This window comes from Crocuta crocuta, unplaced genomic scaffold (genome assembly GCF_008692635.1).
Source record: "Crocuta crocuta isolate KB4526 unplaced genomic scaffold, BGI_CrCroc_1.0 scaffold755, whole genome shotgun sequence".
Taxonomy (NCBI): domain Eukaryota; kingdom Metazoa; phylum Chordata; class Mammalia; order Carnivora; family Hyaenidae; genus Crocuta; species Crocuta crocuta.
In genome coordinates this window covers 788551-810484 of record NW_027531305.1, presented here as the reverse complement: position 1 = coordinate 810484, position 21934 = coordinate 788551, and the positions used below count along the sequence as shown (strand labels likewise).

The following is a 21934-nucleotide window of genomic DNA, read 5'->3' as shown; positions in this document are numbered from 1 at the left end:
AGAGAGAAAACACACACACACACACACACACACACACACACACACACACACCACACGCTCAGAAGCAACCATGCAGGAAACCAGTCCAGGATCTCAGACTTGCCCCAGCTTCCAGTGTTTGCACTCATGCCATGCACACATCACTAATCCTCAGCATGCTAAATATCTGACCCCCAACCAATCCAAGCAGCACCAGCAGGCTTCTGCATGCCCAGCATTAACCCTTAAACTGATAGATTATGTGGCAGTCAGAGGATTGCCAGGAGAGGTGACAGAACAGGCAGTGGGCCCCACCCCCCGCCCCCCCGGCAGCAGCAATTTACCAGCCTGTGTGGATCAATTTCAGTATTTAAAAACCTGTACATTCTCTCCTTATGTTATTACTAACTTCTTTCCATTGGACTCCAGGGCCCAAAACTGGATTAATTATAACCCTTGTGACCTAGATCATTTTCTTTCTCTTTCAAAGAAACTTTGCATTGCTACTGTAAAGGGCAAACGGCATGCCCGGCATAAAAGTACCCATAACATAGGGGTGCCTGGGTGTCTCAGTCGGTTGGGCATCCAAACTTCGGCTAAGTCATGATCTCATGGTTCGTGGGGTTGAGCCCCGCGTCGGGCTCTGTGCTGACAGCTGGCTCAGAGCCCGGAGCCTGCTTTGGATTCTGTGTCTCCCTCTCTCTTCGACCCTCCCTTGCTCACGCTGCCTCTCTCTCTCAGAAGTGGATAAAACATTTTAAAAAAAGTTTTAAAAAGTACCCATAACATAAACACCACTGGGAAAACAGATGAGTTATTAAATTCTGGCTAGACATCATCTTCTGCCCAGTCCTCGGAGCCTGGGCCATCTTTTCCCTTCATTAAAAAGGTAGGTTAGCAAGGAGTTGAAGAATACCACGGCACCCAACAGAGAGTATCTCCCTGACATTAATATCTAAAAGGTTGACTCTGGGGGCCTGGGTGGCTCAATCGGCCTAAGCATCTGACTGCAGCTCAGGTCATGATCTCACAATTCAGTTTGTGAGTTGGAGCCCCNAAAGGGCAAACGGCATGCCCGGCATAAAAGTACCCATAACATAGGGGTGCCTGGGTGTCTCAGTCGGTTGGGCATCCAAACTTCGGCTAAGTCATGATCTCATGGTTCGTGGGGTTGAGCCCCGCGTCGGGCTCTGTGCTGACAGCTGGCTCAGAGCCCGGAGCCTGCTTTGGATTCTGTGTCTCCCTCTCTCTTCGACCCTCCCTTGCTCACGCTGCCTCTCTCTCTCAGAAGTGGATAAAACATTTTAAAAAAAGTTTTAAAAAGTACCCATAACATAAACACCACTGGGAAAACAGATGAGTTATTAAATTCTGGCTAGACATCATCTTCTGCCCAGTCCTCGGAGCCTGGGCCATCTTTTCCCTTCATTAAAAAGGTAGGTTAGCAAGGAGTTGAAGAATACCACGGCACCCAACAGAGAGTATCTCCCTGGCATTAATATCTAAAAGGTTGACTCTGGGGGCCTGGGTGGCTCAATCGGCCTAAGCATCTGACCGCAGCTCAGGTCATGATCTCACAGTTCAGTTTGTGAGTTGGAGCCCTGCACTGTCAGCACGGAGCCTGCTTGGGATTCTCTCTCCTCTTTCTCTCTGCCCCTCCCTCTCTTGGGCTCCCCCCACCCAAAATAAATAAATAAACTTTTAAAAATGAATAAAGAAAAGGCTGACGCTGAACTGAAAAGAGCTTTCTCTCTATTGGATGCTATTTAATGCTGTGTTTTCTTTAAGTCACCCAAAAATCAGCTCTACATGGCACACATCTGAATTCTATACCCCATGCCCTTTGCATGTGATTCTGCGGTGCCTTCTGCTCAGGTGGGTGGAATATATGTCCTGCCACATTCACATTGGGCTTGGCTCTGTGACTTGCTTTAGCAAAATGGAATGTTAACAGTGCAAGCAGAGGTTTTAAAGTGTAGCTCTTTGCACTTCCAGAATCTGCCTTGAGAAGAACACGCCCCGGGTAGCTGTTGGTTCAAGGAGAATGAGGGGGGACGTGTGGAACAGACCTAACGCACACCTCCGTTCGGAAGCCACCCCGCTCAACTGAACAGCACCCTGCAGCAGCAAGAATAATATACAGGCAAGAGCAAGAAATGGGCGCAGACCAGAGCAAGAAACCCATACGCAAGCTCTAGACTCAGTCCAACCCCGACCCCCCCCAAACTGACCACTCCAGCTCCTCCAGCTCCCGGCCTTGCATGACCTCCTGGATCTCTTCCCGGCACTTCTCCTGGTACTCTGGATACTTGGCCAAGTTGAACAGCACCCATGACAGCCCACTGGATGTTGTGTCATGACCTGTAGGCAGAGGAGGAGCTCACGTGGAGGCTGCCTGAGGACGGCGGAGATGCGATTTTCTGACAACAGGGCCCCTCCCCGCCTCCCCCAGCACCCCCCCAACATCCTCACCTTCAAACATAAAGGTGTCCGCCTCGGCTCGGATGTCTTCATCAGACAGCTCCTTCCCGTCTTCATCCTGGAATGAGCGGGAGAGGATGCTCAGCCCACTTCATCCCCCCTCCGCGTCCCAGGGCTAAGGCCAAGATACTCCCCCCTCTCTCAAGCCAAGCTGTGGGGGGGTGGGGGGAGGATTCCAGGCAGATAGAGGCACATGACTTGTCTAAGATGGAAAGTGAGAGGGAGAGCCAGAGGTGAAGGCAAGAAGGGAGTTTGTATTCCTCGAGCAGCCAGGAGCAGCAGGCATCCTGCTGGACACCCAACCCGGACCTGTGATCGGGTCTCGTGATGCTCGTGTCGTAAATGAGGAAACTGAGGCTCAGAGGGTAGAGTCAGGTGACCAAGGTGGAGGGTCCGCTGGGCAGCAGGACCAGAGCAGGAACCCAGGACACCCGGGTCCAGAAACTAAGTGCCTCTCAGGGACCGTGGAGGGGGTTCCTGGGCTCAGTCGTGAAGCATCGGGCTATTACTTTTTTTTTTAATGTTTTAGTTATTTCTGAGAGAGAGAGAGACAGCGTGAGCAGGGGAGGGTCAGAGAGAGAGAGAGGGAGACACGGAATCCGAAGCAGGATCCAAGCTCTGAGCTTGTCAGCACAGAGCCCGACGCGGGGCTTCAACCCACAAACCTGTGAGATCATGACCGGAGCCGAAGTCAGACGCTTAACTGACGGAGCCACCCAGGCGCCCTGAGCATCTGGCTTTGGTTCAGGTCATGACCTTGCAGTTTGTGAGTTCATGTCTCACATCGGGGGGAGCTCAAGCCCCACTTTGGGTGAACATGAGCCCCTCTTCCAGTGAGCCTGGCTTCTTTCTCTCTCTCTCTCTCTGCTCCTCTCTCTGCTCTTTCTCTCTCCCTCTCACTCACTTGCACCCTTTCTCTCTCTCAAAGAAAGAAAGAAAGAAAGAATAAAGAAAGAAAGAAAGAAAGAAAGAAAGAAAGAAAGAAAGAAAGAAAGAAAGAAAGAAAGAAAATTTAACAGAAGCAATCTCTGCAAGTGTCATATTTTTTCAAAGACTTGGATTTCATTTTTTTTTAAGTGTGGTGGACAAAATCATGTCCCTTGCCTCCCCCCCCGGCCCCCAACACCAACCCTCTAGAATTCATATGGTGAAGTGCTCACCACCCAGGACCTCAGAATGTGACTCCATTGGGAGACAGGGCCTTTCGAGAGGTAATTAAATGATAATGAGGTCATTATGGTGGGCCCTAGCCCCATATGACTGGTGTCCTTTGAAGAAGAGACATTTACAGAAAGACACAGGCCGAGGGAAGACAGTGTGAGCGCACAAGAAGGCGGCCATCTACAAGCCAGGGAGAGAGACCTTCGAAGAAACCAACCCCTGTCAGTGCCTTGATCTCAGACCTCTAGCCTCCAGAACTGTGAGAAGATGAATTCCCGAGGTTTAGCCCACCCAGCCTACAGCACTTTGTCGCAGCAGCCCCAGCAAAACTGCCGCAGTAAGTCTTACATGTGCTGCACCTGCCTGCCTCCTAGATCTGTGTTATTTGGGACATTTATCATTTTACAGAGTCGGTGCAACTCACGCGGGGCCCGGTCCTAGGCAGGGCTCCACCCTCCTGGGCCCAGCCTCACCTTGGCCAGGAGCAGCACATCGATGAAGTCCAAGGTCTTGCCCTGTTTGCCCTTAAGCCAGGCCTCAGCCCCCTGCTGGCGTAGTGCCCGCCGCCGCTCCTGGATGACCTCCATGGTAAAGCGGTGCACGGTGTCACAGGCCTGCCGGAAGCGCCGCCCGTCTGCCGTGAGGTAGTAGATGAAATTGATGTGGTGGTGCAGGCGGTACTGGCGCCGGACCACGAGGGCGCTCAGCTCGATGATGGCCGAGATGTAATCGCTCATCTTCCTGCCGGGGAGAGGAAGGGCCGTGAGCACCAGAGTGTTCTCCCCGCGGGGAGGTGACCCTGGCCCCTCCCAGAGCTAGCCAGTTCCTAGCGAGTGCCAACAACTCACCCAACAGTACACCTTTCATGTGCCCACCAGACAGTCCAGAGCCCGCACGCTGAAACTTACCAGGCTGGGCCACTATCTCCAGGCCTTAATCACTGGACAACTAGGGACAGCCCCTGCCCTCCAGAGCCCCCTGTAGTTATTCAAACGAGTCAGTGCTAGGTCTGCAGAACTGCCATCCTGCTCCTTCCCAAGGAAACCACAAAAAAAGACTTTGGCCATCCTCTCTCCTGACTGACACTGTGGCCTTGGCGTGTGGACCTGAGTGGTGTAGCGCGTCCCCTCCGCTTGGGAACTGTAAGAACGGTCATCTCTTGACCTGTTGGCCTCATCGTATCTGAATAAAACCAAAACCCAGGTACACTTTAACACCGGCCCAGAGGGGGATGAGGACTTCCCAAAGACTAAATGGCTTTAGAGTAAGAGAACTCATATATCTGATCACAAATTTGCATCTAAAATATATAAAGAACTCCTGGGGCACCTGGATGGCTCAGTCAGTTGAGAGTCTGAGTCTTGATTTTGGCTCAGGTCATGATCCCAGGATCATGGGATGGAGCCCCACGTCAGGTTTTGCACTGAGGATGTAGCCTGCTTAAGATTCTCTCTCTTCTTCTCCCTCTGCTCCTCCCCGGCTCACTATCTCTATCAAAAAATAAAATAAAATAAATAATATAAAGAACTCTTAAAATGCACTGGTAGACAAATAATCCAATTTAAAAATGGGCAAAACATATGCATAGGCATTTCTCCAAAGAAAATATACAAATGGCCAAGAAACACATGAAAAGATGCTCAACAGCATGAGCCACTATGGAAATGCAAATCGAAATCACAGGGAGATACTGTTTCACCACAACTAGGAATGGCTATAATCAAAAAGACAGATAATAATAAGTGTTGGTAAGGGTGTGGAGAAACTGAAGCCCTCACATACTACTGGTAGGAATATAAAATGCTGTATGCCCTTCTCTCTCTCTCAAAATAAATAAACTTAAAAAAAAATTTTTTTTTTATTTATTTCTAGGAGAGAGAGAGAGACAGCGTGAGCAGGGGAGGGTCAGAGAGAGAGGGAGTCACAGACTCTGAAACAGGCTCCAGGCTCTGAGCTGGCAGTCAGCACAGAGCCCGACGCGGGGCTCGAACCCATGAACCGTGAGATCATGACCTAAGCGAAAGTCGGACGCTTAACCGACTAAGCCACCCAGGCGCCCCTAAAAAAATTTTTAAAGAGGGGGGGTGCCTGGGTGGCTCAGTTGGTTGAGCATCCGACTCTCGATTATAGCTCAGGTCATGATCTCACAGTTCATGGGACCAAGCCCCACATTGGGCTCTGTGTTAACAGCATGGAGCCTGCTTGGGATCCTCTGTCTCTCTCTCTCTCTGCCCCTCCCCCACTCACACTCATGCTCTCTCTCTCTCAGAATAAATAAATAAACATTTTAAAAAATGGGAAAAAAAATGAGGGGCACTTGGGTGGCTCAGTTGGTTAAGTGTCCGACTGCAGCTCAGGTTATGATCTCACAGTTCGTGAGTTCAAGCCCCATGTCAGGCTCTATGTGACAGCTCAAAGCCTGGAGCCTGCTTCCAGTTCTGTGTGTCCCTCTCTCTGCCTCTCCCTTACTCATGATTTCTCTCTCTCTTTCGCTCTCTCTCTTTCAAAAATAAAGATTAAAAATTTTTAACAAAAGAACAAAATGAAATCACTGGGACAGGTGTGCAAGGGGCTGTCCTTGGTCCTTAAGTATGCTTGTTGTTTCCACACCCATGTCACAGTCTGTCATTTTCTTGTTTACTTATTTGGTCATGGTTACTGCTTTTCTTCCCACCAACAGGTAAATTCCAGAGGAGCAAGACTTCGTCTATTTTGTTGACCATTATATTCACAGTGCTTAGTCCAGGAGTGGCACATAGTAGGCCTGTAATAAATATTTCTGGACTGATTACTTAATTCATTAACTAATTAATCACTAAAGCCATTGTCACCTTACCCAACTGAAATATAATCCTACAAAGCCCAGAGTAACAAAGTCAGCAGCTTATCATTGAGAACCTACTATGTGCTACAAACTTACCAGTTATGATGTATCTTATTCCTTATATCCCCACTTAGACTATAAATTCCAAGGAACTGGGACTTAGTCTATTGCTCACTACCATATTCTCAGGAGCTAGCATAGTATCAGGCCCATAGTAGGTTCACAACAAATATCTGATGAATGAATGAATGGATGGATGGATGGATGGATGGACGGATAGATGGATGAACCAGGACAATGGTTATTTCATTCATTCATTGAACAAATATTTACTGAACANGAGAGACAGACAGAGCGACAGAGCATGAGTGGGGGAGGGGCAGAGAGAGAATCCCAAGCAGGCTCCAGGCTCTGAGCTGTCAGCAGAGCCTGACAAGGGACTCAAGCCCGTGAACCACGAGATCATAACCTGAGCCAAAGTCAGATGCTTAACTGACTGAACCATCCAGGCGCCCACATCATTCTATTCTTAAAGCGTGTCTCAGAGGGTCGAGAATTGTCATCCTTCTTTTACAAAAAAGGAAACTGAGGCTTATAGCCTGAGGAGACAGTTTCCAAAAGGCCAAACTATTCCTCGTGGAGGAATGAGGGAAACTAGTATTTACTAAGCACCTACTCTACACCAAACCACCACCTGACATTACCTCACTTAATACTCACAAGGCGACTATGGGGAAGGAACTGGAATTCCGTTTTTTGGATAAGACCCAGAGAAGTGCAGTTTTCAGAAACACATAGCCTGTCAGTGGCAGAGTAGCAACAGCCCAGGGATGTCGAGCACACCTGAGAACTTCCTTTCTTCTCCCCCCACCCTGCCCTGGGGCAGCTGGCTCTATCACTCCCCCGCCCCAGGAAGGCCACACTCACTCCTGGCAGTTGCTGTTGTAGCTGAAGACACATTTCTGAAGGCTGTCCAGGGTCATGAGGCTGACATGCTCAAACATGTCAAGGGAGACCACTGGTCCCTCCGCCAGGCACCGCCATTTAGCCTGGAAGAGAGATAGGTGGCAGATTGATGCAGAGACGGCCGGCTTCGAGCCAGGCTGACAATGACGCCCCAGCTGCCTGCTCGTCGCAAGCCCATTTTATGGGTAAAGGAGGTGAAGCTTCCTGACATCACCTGGCTTCAGGACACCCTCTTCCCAAGAGACTTTGCGACTCACGTGCATGATGTCAGTGCACTGGTTGAAGACCTTCATGTAGGGCTTCAGGATGTCGAAGTGAAAGGCGGGTGTCAGCAGGCGGCGATGCCGGCTCCACTTGTCACCTTTGCTGAGCAGCAGCCCATCTCCTGGGCCCAGGAGACTGACATTAGGAACCTCTCCTATTAGTCTGAATCACTACAAGGAACCCCACACCCCTCCCCCTCTTCCCTGAAGCCCCAGCCCCAGCTCATGCAGCCCCACACTCACCCAGCCATGGTTTCAGGAAACCATAGAAAAGGTCATCCTTGGGGGCTATGGCAGCTGTGGAGAGAGAAGAGGTGATGATAACTCAGAAGAGAGTTCTGACCCTTGACTTCTGCTTATAACCTCCTTGGGCCTCCTCTCTGAGGTCTGGTCTCCCCCTTACCTGTCCAGTCTGTTCTCCACACCTGCCCCAGAAAGACCCTTATAAGATGGTGATCTGAACATGTGCCTCCCCTGCTCAGATACCTCCCATGGCTCCCTATCACCCTGGCAAAACAAGTTCAAGCTCAGGTTCGCACTGAAGGCCCCACCCGTCTTGTCTCTGTGTGCCTCTCCTATCTCACCCTTCAACATACACAAAAATAGCCTCGCATATTGGCCGTAGTTCCTACTTTGTCTGGGCTGTGCTCCCCATCCAGAATGACCCGCTTCACCCTAATCACCCCCTCTTTTCAGGCCATCTGAATTCCACCTCCTGTGCTCTCAGGCTCCAGGGCAGTCTCCTCCCTGCACTCCGGTCCCAGGAAGTCCTATCAGTCGCTAGATCTGACCATGTCCCTTCCTGCTCACACCCATTAGCCACAAGCACCAGCCGTTTGGCCCATTTTCAAAGCCCTGCATGATCTACCCCAGCCCAGACTTCCCTCAAAACATCTCTGTTATCCTCAGGGTGCCTGGGTGGCTCAGTCAGTTGAGTGTCCGACTTTGGCTTAGGTTGTGATCTCACCACTCGTGGGTTCAAGCCCCGCATTGGCCTCTGTGCTGACAGCTCAGAGCTTGGAGCCTGCTTCAGATTCTGTGTCTACCCCTGCTCTCTACCTCTGCCATGCTCATGCTCTGTCTCTCTCTGTTTCTCAATAATAAAAAAATGTTAACCAAAAAATTTTTTTAAGCTCCTTAAAGGCAAAAACTATTATAAAAAAAAAAAAAGAACATCTCTATCCTCCATTCCCTACATACTCAATGTTCGAACATCACAGAATTTTCTCATCTCCTTGAAAAAGCCACATTCTCTCTCTGTTCTTTCGCCCACATGCCCTCTCTGCCTCAAACACCCTTCCTTCATCCTTCGAGTCTCTGCTTGGATGCCATCCCTCCCCCACCAATCCCTCCAGATTGGATCCATCCAGACACAAGTCCCTGGAGGGAACAGACCATGTTGAACACTGATATATCAGTGCTAAAAAATTTTTGTATGGAATGAACCAGCCAAAGGATGAAAGAATGCAAAAATGGATGGATGGATGGATGGATGGATGGATGGATGGATGGATGGATGGATGGGTGAGTGAGTGAATTCCCTTTCTATGGGCTGAACAGATTTGGGACCGAATGGGCAGGGGCTCAGGAAAGAAGTACCTGAAACTCAAGTGATGTCACTTTTACCTGAGATGTGACTCATCCACCTACACACAGACTACCCAGGAACTGGCCAATTGTGCACACAGTCATCTGTCCATTCATGTACCCAACCCAGGCTGGGCAGTGCTGGGGATCGGAGAGGGCTCAGCTGCACACCCTGCCGGGACGAGATCCAGGTGGGGTGAGAGAGGAAAGTGGAGGCACGCCATGCAAATATCGAGGAGGTAGAAAGTGTGCCAGAAGCAAAGGGAGGCACAGAGAAAGGGCTGCTAGACAGCCTTCCGGGCTTCCGGGAGGAGGTAACATTGGAGAGGAAGGTGGAAGTCTATCTAGTCACTGAGATCTTTCCTCTCTGAGATCTGGACTCCAGCCTAGGCCCCTTGAGGTCTTTCCGATACACAGACGCATTCAACGGTTGCCCAGCTCAAGCACCATTCCCTAACACCCCCAAGCTAAAACACAGGCTCATTTGCTTTGCGCACAGGTGCTCTGAGTCCATCTCCTGTCTCATTGCCGACTCATCCCCACACATCACCTTCACTCCAGACCCCCCGAGTCACCTGCATTCCGCTGGCACTTTCGCACATCTGCACCTTTGCCCTGGTAGAACCTTCCACCTGAGTCTTCTCATATGGCAAACTCCTACATGTCCTTCAAGGCCCAGCTTCATTGACACCTCCTCCATGAAGTCTTCTCCAATCCCCCGCCCCTACCCCAGACTAAACCTTTGCTCTCCCATCCTCAGATCCCTACACCACTCCAACTTTGACCACTAGATTCCAGGAGAGTCTGTGTCCAGGCTGCCTTTCCCCTTGGTGTCCCTTTCGGTAAAAAGGGGATGGTTTACCCTGGAGGAGGTCATATAAGAAAAGGCCCCACCCAGTGCTCAGCAGGAAGCTACATATCCCTGTGTTTAAGAGCTTGGCCGCTGGGAGGGCCAGATCTTGGTTTGAATCCCAGCTCCACCACTAACTCGGTGTGTAAACTTGAGGGCATGTTAACCATGCAGACCCTCCATTTTTTTCATCTGCCCGAGGAGAAATAGAACAATCCTGTCTGTCTCGTGGCATCCCTACAAAAACTCAATGAGCTAATATGCTCCCGGCACACGGCAGGTGCTCATTAAATATTTGTACACATAAATGAATAATTAACCAACCGCAGGCTATTTTTATAACCATGATTATAATTATTGGTCATTGGTGTCAAGAACTCAGGAGATGATTACCTGCACCCACAGTTCACAGCAAGCCCCCACTAGTGAAAAATAAACGCACAGCCGCCGTGGAAAGCTGTTTGGTGCCTCCTTAAGAAGTTAAATGTAGAATTCCCATATGGCCCTGCATTTCTACTCCTCAGTATCTACCCAAGAGAAATGGAAATATACATCCACACCGAAACGCATACAGGCATATTCATAGCATCATTGCTAACAGCATAAAGGTAGGAAGGACCCAAATGTCTGTCAACGGATGAGCAGATAAACAAATTGTGGTATATCCATACAACCACACAATAGACTATTACTCAGCCTTAAGAAAAATTGGGTGCTGATAATTGCTACAATGTGGACAAACCTCGAAAACATGCCAAGTGAAAGAAATCAGGGCAAAAGGCCACATTTTGTATCATTCCTTCACTGTGCTATATCCAGAATCGCAAAGCCACAGAGATAGAAAATAGAGTGGCATGTCCCAGGAGATGGGGGTGGTGGGGGGAATGGGAAGTAATTACTTAGTGGGTACAGGCTGTTTAATGGAGCCGTGAAAAAAATTTGAACTAGAGAGAGCAGAGGGCTGCGCAACATTGTGAACACGCTAAATGCCTTTCGGTTTCAAACTGTACATTTTAAAATGGTTAATTACATGCTATGTGCACTTCATCTCAATAAAAAATAAATGTATAAAGACAAGCTATAATGATATGCCTATATGTCACACTTCATTCTCTATAACGCGTTTCCCCCTGCTTTCTCCCATTAACGCTCTCCAGCCCAACTGCCCAATAGAAGATGAAGAAACAGAGTTTCCAGGGGGAGCTGTGCCTTTCTCAGGGCCCACGGGCTGTGTGGGTTTAGCCCCAGGGTAGCAGGATCCCCAGGTGTGGGCCCCGAGGAGGCCTCGGTGGGGGATGGGATCCACAGCTTGGGGCCAGACCGTCAGTCCTGACTCACAGCGCCCCCCCCCCGCGCCCCCTCCCCGCTCCCACTCCCCCAGCAGAGGAGGCCCTGGATACCCTGCCTGTCCTGAGGGAGGGGAGAAGGAGAGGCCTGGGCATCTACTATGCACGGAGGCCATGCTGGGGGCTCTACTCCCTACTCTATTTGGGGTCTCACAACCATGTACGATGGTCCTCGGGAATCTGAGTCTCTGAAGATGAGGAAAGGGGAGAAGGAAGAGGTGGAAAGAAAGAAAAACAGGATGTGAGAAAGGCAGGAGAGAAGAAACCCTCGTGAGCACCTACCCACATCATAGTGAGTCTTCACCACCACCCCATTTTACAGATCAGAAACTGAGGCCCTGAGAGCCGACATGAATTTCTGGGTCACGCAGCAAGTATGGCTGCAGCCTGGATTTGAGCCCAGAGCACCCAAGTCCCGGCCCAGGGCTCTTTCGACAACTTGAAGCCCATCCCTTCGAGGAGTCCCCTTTCCCCGGGTCCCCGCTCCCGCTTTGTGCAGTGGGGATGGGCATCCCACTAACAAATGCAATCATGGGGAATGAAACGTGGGGATGGCAGCCACTTCCTCTTTCACGGCTCTGACGTGGCAGCCTTGAAGGTGGTTTCTAGTCAAAGAGAGGTCTCAGCCTCTCTTTGCAGAGGCGCAGGCTAGGGCTGGAGGTCCTAAAATTCCTGGACCTCCCTCATTCCTCCCTCCTCTCTCAAATGTCCCTGATGCCTCTGGAGGTGCCCAGATACGTGCAAGGCCACCCTGAAGATCCAGGCTCCTATGGGGAAGACAGAGCTGGACGCAGACACACTCAGTCAGCCCTAGAAGGTTAGGACGGAGAAGGGAAAAGCTCAGAGGAGAAAACCATGATCTGTCTGGAGGGTCAAGGAAGTCTTCCTGGAGGAGGAGTTTCCCTGGATCTGGGTGTTTAAGGTTGAGCAACAACTTGCCAGGCACACCCAGGAGTCCTACACCTTGGGATTGGTGTGGATTCAGAAGGGAGAAGCAGTCCTTCTAAGTCTCCTTTTCCGCCAGTCGGGGTCAGCCCAGGTGAAGAGTACAGGCTGCAGGCTGGGATGGCCACAGCGGGAACATCAGAACTCAGACGATGGGACTGCCGTGGCTTAGAATTAAGCAGCAGCCACTAAACAAGATCTTGGGCAAACAATTACCTATTCGAACGTGTTTGACTCTGTCTTCTAGGTGGGTAGACATCCTCTCAAAGTTCCTACGACTCCTGGACACTGTCACACCTCTTCCCGTGCTGTCCCCACTATCTTTTAGTATTACCATGGCTGCTTTGGTGAACTCCTATTCATCCTTCAAATCCCTATTCAAATGGCCCTTCCCCCAAACAGCCTACATGCCCAGAAGCCCAGGTGATTTCTGGGAGTTGAGGGTTTAGCCATCACTCAAAGGCCCAGCCCACCTACCTGAGGCACCCACCACGGGCTTGATGTAGTCAGGGTGCACCAGAACCAACAGTGGCAGAACAGGGCCAATCCACACCAGGATCACATGGTGCATGTTGTCCAGCACCTTCTTCTCATCTTGGAGGCCCGTCTCGTTTGGAAGATACTGCAGGGGGTGGGAGGGAAGGACAGTGAGGAGGAACCCAGCCCCCAGTTTCCCCTATAGCCTTTCCCTCCTTCCACCGCCCATCCTCAAGAACAAGCCCGGAAGAGCTGTCTGATTGCGCACATATGATCGGCAAGATGGCTGCACCTTGCCGCATCTCCATTCCCTCATCTGGGGAGTGGGGAAGAATCAACCCTCTGTCTGAGGCCAGCTGAGAAAACTTATGAAATAACAAACTGAAAGACACCCCCTCCCCCCCAGCACAGGGGCCTGACACATGGCCGGTGTTCCAGAAATAAAAACAATAACCGTACACCTGATACTAATGATCAGCATTTGTCGAGTACTTGCTAGGTTAGTAATAAAACACCACTAGCATTGTTATCTTTAACACTTGCATGTGCTTACAGTGTTAGGTGCTGCTGTGGACACTGTTCATATAGTTAATACCTTCAACCTACCCAAGAATTCTATGCGACAATTGCTACTATTTTCCCCATTTTACTTTGCTTGGAAAAGTCCAACGACTTGTCTGAAGGTACAGGTGAGTAAGTGATTGTCCTGGTTTGGGCTTCCCCAGAGGCGCCTCCCAAACTCATGGCCCCGGGAGGCAGGCTGGGCCTACAGGGTCAACATTGTCCACATCGACCCGGTTGACTCTGGGCACCAGGGCCTGCCCACTACCTTCAGGACCACCATGAAAGCCAGGTGGCTCTTGGAATAAGAGCATTGGGTACGGGCCATGAAGAATGAGTAGGAGTTCATCTAAGTGACAAGGATATTTGGGGCAGAGGGCACAGTCCCAGCAAGGACCATGGAGGTGAGAAGTCAGAGCCTAGACTAGAGCGAGTAGGGCGGGAGTCAGAGTCTAAAGGGACTTGGGCACTAGCCGAGGAGCTGAGACTTTCTCCAGACGGCAGTGGGGAGTCATGGAGGGTGTGTGATCAGAGGGGGGACATGGGTGGTTTCGAGAATCCTCCCGGAGGCCAGGACGGGGACAGACTGGAGACAGGAGCCCAAGGAGGAAGCTGGACCAAGGTCCAGCCGAAGACAATGAGGCCTGAGCAGGGTGGGGGGTGAACGGGAGGAGGGAGACTTGGGCACAAACAGGTAAAACCTGGTGAGTGTGGTGTCAGGGGAGCCATTCCTAAAGCCACGTAAAATATTCTTGGAGCTCTTAGCAGAAACGAATCTCCTGCTTCCTTCCTCTGAGACACTCACTGCAAGTAGCGTCTGAAATATTTCTAGGGGCACCTGCGTGCCTCAGGCGGATAAGCGTCTGACTCTTGATTTCAGCTCAGCTCATGGTCTCACACTTCGTGAGTTCCAGCCCTGCCTCGGGCTCCACGCTGACAGTGAGGAGCCTGCCTGGGATTCCTTCTCTCTAACTCTCTCTCTCTGCCCCTCCCCCGCCCCACTCACATTCTCTCTCCCAAAGTAAATAAATAAACGTAAATAAAACAAAATAGCTATTTCTGGAATCACTCGACACTTCCGGTCTCTGCAGGACTCGGGAGTTGAGCACACCCACCACCGCGTGGCAGGGTCAGTGCCAAGCGCCACAGACAGGACTTCAGGAATTGTCAGCACATCTCACGAGGTTATCAGGACCCATCATAATCCCCACACTGCGGATGGGGAAACCAAGGCACAGGCAGGTGAAGTCGTTTGCTCAAGGCCGCGTGGCAGGAGAGGGTCAAAACGGACATCAAGGTCACTCTGGTGACCACTGCCCGTGAACGGCCTCTCCAAAGTCCATGTCTGCACTCAGCATGAGGCCTAAACCAGGAAGGTCTCCAAAACCATCCCTCAGTTTCATTTAGGGTTAGAAGGGGGCCCAGGCGAGTGCAGTAGGCCGTTAGGGACTGGGCTCTAAGATCCCAAAAGCCGCAGTGCCCTCAGAAGTCTGGCTTTCTTCCCACCCCTGAAGCTCTTTTAGAAGAGCGCGGGTTTTGTGGAAACTAATTTGACAATAAACTATTAAAAAAAAAAAAAGAAGAGCGCGGGTTTTCTCAGCCAGAAACAAGAGGTGGCAAAGGGTACAGACCTAGGAGCAGGCAATCTGGGCCAATGGCCTAGTCTTGAGCCCCAACTCTGCCGCCTACAAGCTGTGTGACCTAGGGCCAGTTACTTAACTTCTCTGTGCCATAGTATCTCAGGAGCAGAATGGGGATCATGGTGGGACCTACAGCCTAGGATTGTAAAGAGGACTGAGTGAGTTACTATTTTTAAAGTACCTGATATAATTCTAAGCACATGTATGTGAAATAAGAAATGAAAGGTGGGATTTCTGGGTGGCTCAATCGGTTAAGCATTCAACTTTGGCTCAGGTCATGATCTCGCAGTTCGTGAATTGGAGCCCCACATCAGGCTCTGTGCTGACAGCTCAGAGCCTGGAGCCTGCTTCGGATTCTGTGTCTCCCTCTCTCTCTGCCTTTCAAAAATGAATAAATGTTTTGGGGCACCTGGGTGGCTCAGTCGGTTAAAGTGTCCAACTTTGGCTCAGGTCATGATCTCATGGTTTGTGGGTTCGAGCCCTGCATCAGGCTCTGTGCTGACAACTAGCTCAGAGCCTGGAGCCTGTCTTCAGATTCTATGTCTCCCTCTCTCTCTGACCCTCCCCTGCTCACACTGTCTCTATCTCTCTCTCAAAAATAAATAATAAAAACCAAAAACAAAATAAAAAAATGAATAAATGTTTTTTAAAAATGAAATGATTTCACCACGTGTAGCAACATGGTTGGAACTTGAGGGTGTTATGCTGAGCAAAATAAGTCAGGCAGAGAAGGACAGATACCATATGTTTGCACGTATAGGAGGATTAGGAGGACCTTAAAGNATAAAAAAAAAAAAAATAAAAAACAAAAAAAAAAAAAACAACAAAAAAGAAATGAAAGGCAAGGCAAGAGAATGAAAAAGAGGGTGCAACCACACTGGGGGGTGGGGTGGAGCAAAATCCACAGGGGTACCCCTCACCCCACCCTGGAATCACAGAACCTGACGACTTTCACGAACACTGGTGACTGTTGCTACAGCAATAGGCTGAAATTATAGAGGACACTTCGGACTCAGCTCTGCCTCATCCCAGCTGTGTGATCTTGGGTAAACGGCTTGCCCTCTCTGAGCCTCAATCACACTTATATCCTGTACAGTGGGTCTGTTCATGGCTCCAACCTGATTCTTAGTGGAATGAAGAAGCCATCAGGACCATCCTCCTTACTGAACACCTGGCCCCTGCCCAGCCCGGCTGCCCAGCTGCACACACCATGCCCAGGTGGCCCAGCAGCCAGTTGCGCCGGGGTGGCTGGGGGAAGCAGCGCAGCCGGCGGCACATGACGTAGAAGCGCCAGCAGAACCTCAGGAACTGGATCAGCAGGCGGAAGAGGAAGAAGAGCAGGGAGAGGAGGAGCGCAGACCCGGCGTACAAGCGGAACGCGGTCTTCTCCAGTCCCAGGAAGCACAGCAGGTGTTCTGTGACGGGCAGCATCCTGGGGGAACACACGCGACGGGGCTCAGTGCGGGTAGGAACCAGCCACTCTGGCCATGTGTGTGCCACACACACGATGGCCTGTGGAGTCAAGCATAGTGTACCAGGCACACCGGAGGTGCTCCATCCACATGAGTCCCAGACACCAAAAATACCCTCCAAACTTCCCCCAGCAGTGACCTTCGGTGAGCCGGCCAGATGGATGCACCAGTGCCCTGTGCACACGCCCTCAGCCTTCACTCTGCAGGGCATCCTTCCTGACTCCTCTGCCCATGCCTGGCTGGCCAGAGTGTTGGAAAATTAAAACACATACACTTGCGCCTTGAAAACAGCNCAGGCTCTGAGCTGGCAGTCAGCACAGAGCCCGACGCGGGGCTCGAACCCACGAACCGTGGGATCATGACCTAAGCGAAAGTCGGACGCTTAAGCCACCCAGGCGCCCCATTGAAAACAGCTCTTAACCAATGCCTGATGAATATTGCTAGATAAATCCCTTCTCCCCTTGGGGCAATGACCTTGAGATGTGAGTTTCACATGCGCTTACCAGGGTTCCGCAGCAGGATTAAATTCCAGCTGCCCACAGAAGAAACTGCCTCTATTAAGTGCCTTCCTTCCCCTGTCTTCCCTCTTTTTCTTTATTTAATTGAGGTGAGATTCACCCAACATGAAACGCACCATTTTAAAGTACAGTTGACCCTTGAACAACGCAAGGGTTAGGGGACCCCAAGCCCCTGTGCAGTCAGAATTCCATGTGTAACTTTTGACCCCCAGAAAACTGAACTACTCATAGCCTACTGCTGACTGGAAGCCTTACTGATAATGTAAACAGCCAATGAACACGTATTTTGAATGTTATATGTATTATATACTGTATTCTCATAAGAAAGTAAGCTGGAGAAAAGAAACTGTAATTGAGAAAATCATAAGAAAGAGAAAATACATTTACAGTGCTGCACTGTAAAGCAAAACAAAACAAAAATGGATGTAAGTGGACCCTGAAGTTCAAATCCGTGCTGCTAAGAAGTCAATGGTATACAATTTGGTGGCACCTAGCATATTCATAGTCGTGCATCCACCAGCTCTATCTACTTCGAAGTGGTTTTCATTGCCCCGAGAGGATATCCCATCCCGATTAGCAGTCACCCCCCTCCCCATTCCCCTGGCAATCACTAATCTGCTTTCTGCCTCAATGGATAGTTTATTTCATCCAAATGGGACCATACAGCTTGTGACCTTCTGTGTCTGGCTTCTTTCACCCAGCGTGATGTTCTTGAGGTTCAGCCACATTGCAGCACGTGTCTGAACTTCATCTCTTGCACTGCTAGGTAATATTCCATTCTGAGGATGGATCATAATCTGTTTATCCCTTTATCTGTCGATGAGTATCTGAGCTGTTTCCACCTGCCATCGATTGTGAAATGTGCTGCCGTGAACATGCACATACAGGTATTTGTTTGAGTCCCTGTTTTCGACTCTTTGGGATTCACTTCCTTCTTCCTTACTGGTATTTTCTGTGACCACTTCCCAAATAAGTTCCTTGCACTCAAATCCTTGCTCTAGGGTCAGCTCTTGAAGGAACCAAAACAAAGTGGGCAGTTAACAATAATATTAATAACACAGCGACCAGGTATAGAGCATTACAATGAGCCGTGTACCACACGCAGGGACACGCATGCATGCCTCATTCTATGGTATCTTAAAGTGGGCCGCGGAGTGAGGTCCTACAATTCTTTCCACTGTTGGGACAACTCAATATCTGTTCCTCTAACTCAAGGGAGCTGGAAGCTGGCAGAGGCCCCCTGAACCCCTATCAAAGGCCAAACTCAATCACGTTGGGGCCCCACAGATCTCAGACAGTGCCAACAAGATTCCTGAAAATGGTTGGGTCTTGCCCTCCTTTCCTTAGTCTGGCCACCCAAGGGTTCCCTCTGTGCCCCACCTCCTTGGGCAACACAGCCAAAGGAACCCTACCCTCTAGGTCCTCACCTGAGCCCCCAGTCCCCACCCACCCCTGCTCATGGTTCCCTCCATTAGGGCCTCAGAGTCACTGGCTTTTCCACCAGCCAATGACCAACCATGTCATCCACGCAGAAGATGTGAAGTTTCTATTGGTTACCGTAACCTGGGAAACCAGCTGGGTGCATCGTCACCAAATCTGGAGAGTCCCATTGGGATGGTCTGACCTAGAGTACCAGTCACGCAGGTGACATGACCACTCATCAGGATGGCTAGCACGGAGGAGAGAAAGAAAGGAAATAACAAGTGTTGGCTAGGATGCAGAGAAACCTTGAACCCTTATGCCTTGCTCGCGGGGATGTAAAATGGTGGAGCTTTGCTGTGGAAAACAGTATGGCGGCTCCTCAAAATATTAAACATAGAATCACCACATGGTCCAGCAATCCCACATCTGATCAGATCCCCGAAAGAAGTGAAAGCAGGGACTCAGACAGATATTTGCACACCCATGTTCACAGCGGCATTAGTCACAAGAGCCAAAAGGTGGAAACAACCCAAGCGCCTAAGAAAGGATGAATACAGGGGCGCCTGGGTGGCTTAGTCGGTTAAGCGTCCGACTTTCGCTTGGGTCATGATCTCGCGGTTCGTGGGTTCGAGCCCCGCGTCGGGCTCTGTGCTGACTGCCAGCTTAGCGCCTGTTTCAGTCTGTGACTCCCTCTCTCTCTGACCCTCCCCTGCTCACGCTGTCTCTCTCTCTCCTAGAAATAAATAAAAATATTAAAAAAAAAAAAGAAAGGATGAATACATGGACATAATATGGTCTATCCATACAATGGAATGTTCTTTGGCCCTAAAAAGGACAATCTGACACATGCTACAACATGGATGGACCTCAAGGACATTACATTAAGAGAAATAGGAGACATAAAAAACAAATGCTCTGTGGGGCGCCTGGGTGGCTTAGTCGGTTAAGCGTCCGACTTTCGCTTAGGTCATGATCTCGCGGTTCGTGGGTTTGAGCCCCGCGTCGGGCTCTGTGCTGACTCCCAGCTTGGAGCCTGTTTCAGTCTGTGACTCCCTCTCTCTCTGACCCTCCCCTGTTCACGCTGTCTCTCTCTCTCCTAGAAATAAATAAAACATTTTAAAAAAAACAAAACAAAACAAATGCTCTGTGACCCCACTTACAGGAGGTCCCCGAGTCAGATTCTGAGACAGGAAGTAGAATGGCAGGTGCCAGGATCGGTGGGAGGCGGATAGGGAGTCCGTGTTGAACGGGGACAGAGTTTAATTAAAGAAGATAGAGAAGTTCTGGAGACGGATGGTGGTGATGGCTGCATGACAGGGTGAACTATACTCTGAAATGGTTAAGATGGGGGGCAACTTAAGAAGAAGCTAAATAAAAGGGGCTTTCTCAGGGCTTTCTCATTAAATGCACATGTGCACACACACACATAGCTGGGTTCTTTTTTTAAAAATATATGTATTTATTTATCTTGAGGGGGAGGAGGGGCAGAGACAGAGAATCCCAAGTAGGCTCTGTACTGTCACCACAGAACCTCATGTGGGGCTCAAACCCACAAACTGTGAGATCATGACCTGAGCCGACATTAAAAGTTGGACACTTAACTGACTGAGTCACCCAGGTGCCCCACATGTAGTTGGGTTCTAATCCTGACTCCGTGTGGCCTGGGCTTCAGTTTCCCTATCTGAAACTGGGGGTGACTGTAAAAGACGATCTTTGGGTCCACCCTGTATGTGGTTCAAGGTGGAGGGGGGGGTCACCACTTTGGCAGCAAGACTTCTGGGTCACCTCTAACCCCTGGGCAACCTGACTATAGTCTGGCTGCCACCCCAGTCACCAGAGTCACCTTTCTGAAGGTCTGTCACTTCCCTGCTCTAACACCATCCATGGCTCCCCATTGCCCTCAGTCTGGCATCCAAAGCCCTTCAGGAGCTGGCTCACTTCAGCCATAAAGATCCCCCTTCTCAGGATGTTTTGGACACTTTTCACCCAATCTGTAAATGTTGGGGTTCCTTAGAGCTGGTCCTGAGTCATCTCTTCTTCTCCCTCTGTGCATATGACGTGGGGATCTCACCCCCTCCCAACAGCTTTTGTGCTCCTGTCTCTGAGATGCCTCCCATGTCTTGACCCCAGGGGGGCCTCCCAGACCCTCATATTCACCTCCCCTCCTTCTTCCTTCTCTGCCCACATCCAGTCTATTGTCAGGTCCTGCCAGTAGTCTATCCTAAATATCTTTCACACTCATTTACTTTTCCCCGTCCCCATCTTCTCAACCTGTCATGTCAGGCCACCACNAGCATTCCTTTCTCCAGCAGCCAAAGGGATCTTCCTAAAATTAAATCAGATCACAGCCTTTAATCAGATCATGGCCTTCCCCTGTTCAACATCCTCCCCTAGCTCCCCATTATGCTGAACACAATTCAGATTCCTTCCCATGGACTACGGTGCTCTGTGTGCCCGGCCCCTGCGGACCCCTCCACCCTCTCCCACTGCTCTCCCCCTTGCTCACTCGACTTTAGCCACTCTGGCCACAGGCCAAGGTCATTCCCACTTCAGGGCCTTTGCACATGCTGTTCCCTCCAAATCTCATGCCTTTTCCCCAGCTCTGCCCACGAGGGCTCCTCCTCCCCCTCCAGCACCACCTCTGCTTTTTCACCACAATCAGCCACCTCCTTTATTGAGCACCTTCTGTGTGCAGTAGCTTTCTCAGCCATTTCTTTCATCTTCCCAGGAGCCCTTCGAGGCAGCTGGGGGTCTTCTAAGTAGAGTCACAGCAAGAACCCCAACCCCCGTCCAGAACAATCCCAGCTGATGTCCCGACAAAGGAAATGTCTTCCTGAAACACTGAAATGGGGAGGAACTGAAATGAGAAAGCACCAGCCCTCAAAGAGGGGACCTTGCTCCAGGAAGGCGGGTGCACAGGAGGGCCAGGGAGGGAGCTCTGAAGCGCTGTGCCCACCCCGCTCTGTCAGACGTGGGCTGCAGCTTTTCCCGGGACAGACTGCTCCAAGCAGAAACGCTGTGGATCCCCAGTTGGCTGTGACCCTGGCAGCCTCAGTCTTCTTGTCTACGAAATGGAAACAATATCAAGAAGTCCATCTGATGCTTCTGGGAGGTGCTCAATAAATACATGCCTTGGGGAAGTTAAATCCTCTGCTTTCTGCAGCTGGGCTCCTCTTGCCACCCCCCACGAAGAGCAAGAGCATTACGGCCGGCACCCCACCCCCCAAAAAAGAAAGTGCTGCAAAAACCTTCGAGGTGGTGCAGCCGCTCTGAGAAACAGCTTGGCAGTTCCTCAGAAAGCTAAACATAGAATTTTCACAAGGTCTGGCAATTCCATTCCTAGGTATATAGTCAAAAGAATGGAGGGGTGACTGGGTGGCTCCGTTGGTTGAGCCAACTCTTGATTTCGGCTCAGATCATGACGCCAGGCATGGGATCAAGC

General features: G+C 50.4%; 1 protein-coding gene across 1 annotated transcript in view; it reads right to left on the bottom strand.

Annotated features, from left to right (window-relative positions):
• Window positions 1-16511, bottom strand: part of CYP4F22 (cytochrome P450 family 4 subfamily F member 22) — a 19603-nt gene extending 3092 nt beyond the window's left edge. Inside the window, exons 1-8 of the mRNA XM_077771588.1 lie at window positions 16290-16511; window positions 12880-13024; window positions 7918-7971; window positions 7669-7796; window positions 7373-7494; window positions 4095-4362; window positions 2452-2518; window positions 2211-2340 (exon numbers count right to left, since the gene is read on the bottom strand). Coding sequence (XP_077627714.1) covers window positions 2211-2340; window positions 2452-2518; window positions 4095-4362; window positions 7373-7494; window positions 7669-7796; window positions 7918-7971; window positions 12880-13024; window positions 16290-16511 — 1136 coding nt within the window. The remainder of the gene's footprint in view (window positions 1-2210; window positions 2341-2451; window positions 2519-4094; window positions 4363-7372; window positions 7495-7668; window positions 7797-7917; window positions 7972-12879; window positions 13025-16289) is intronic.
• Between the last annotated feature and the right edge of the window lie 5423 nt (window positions 16512-21934).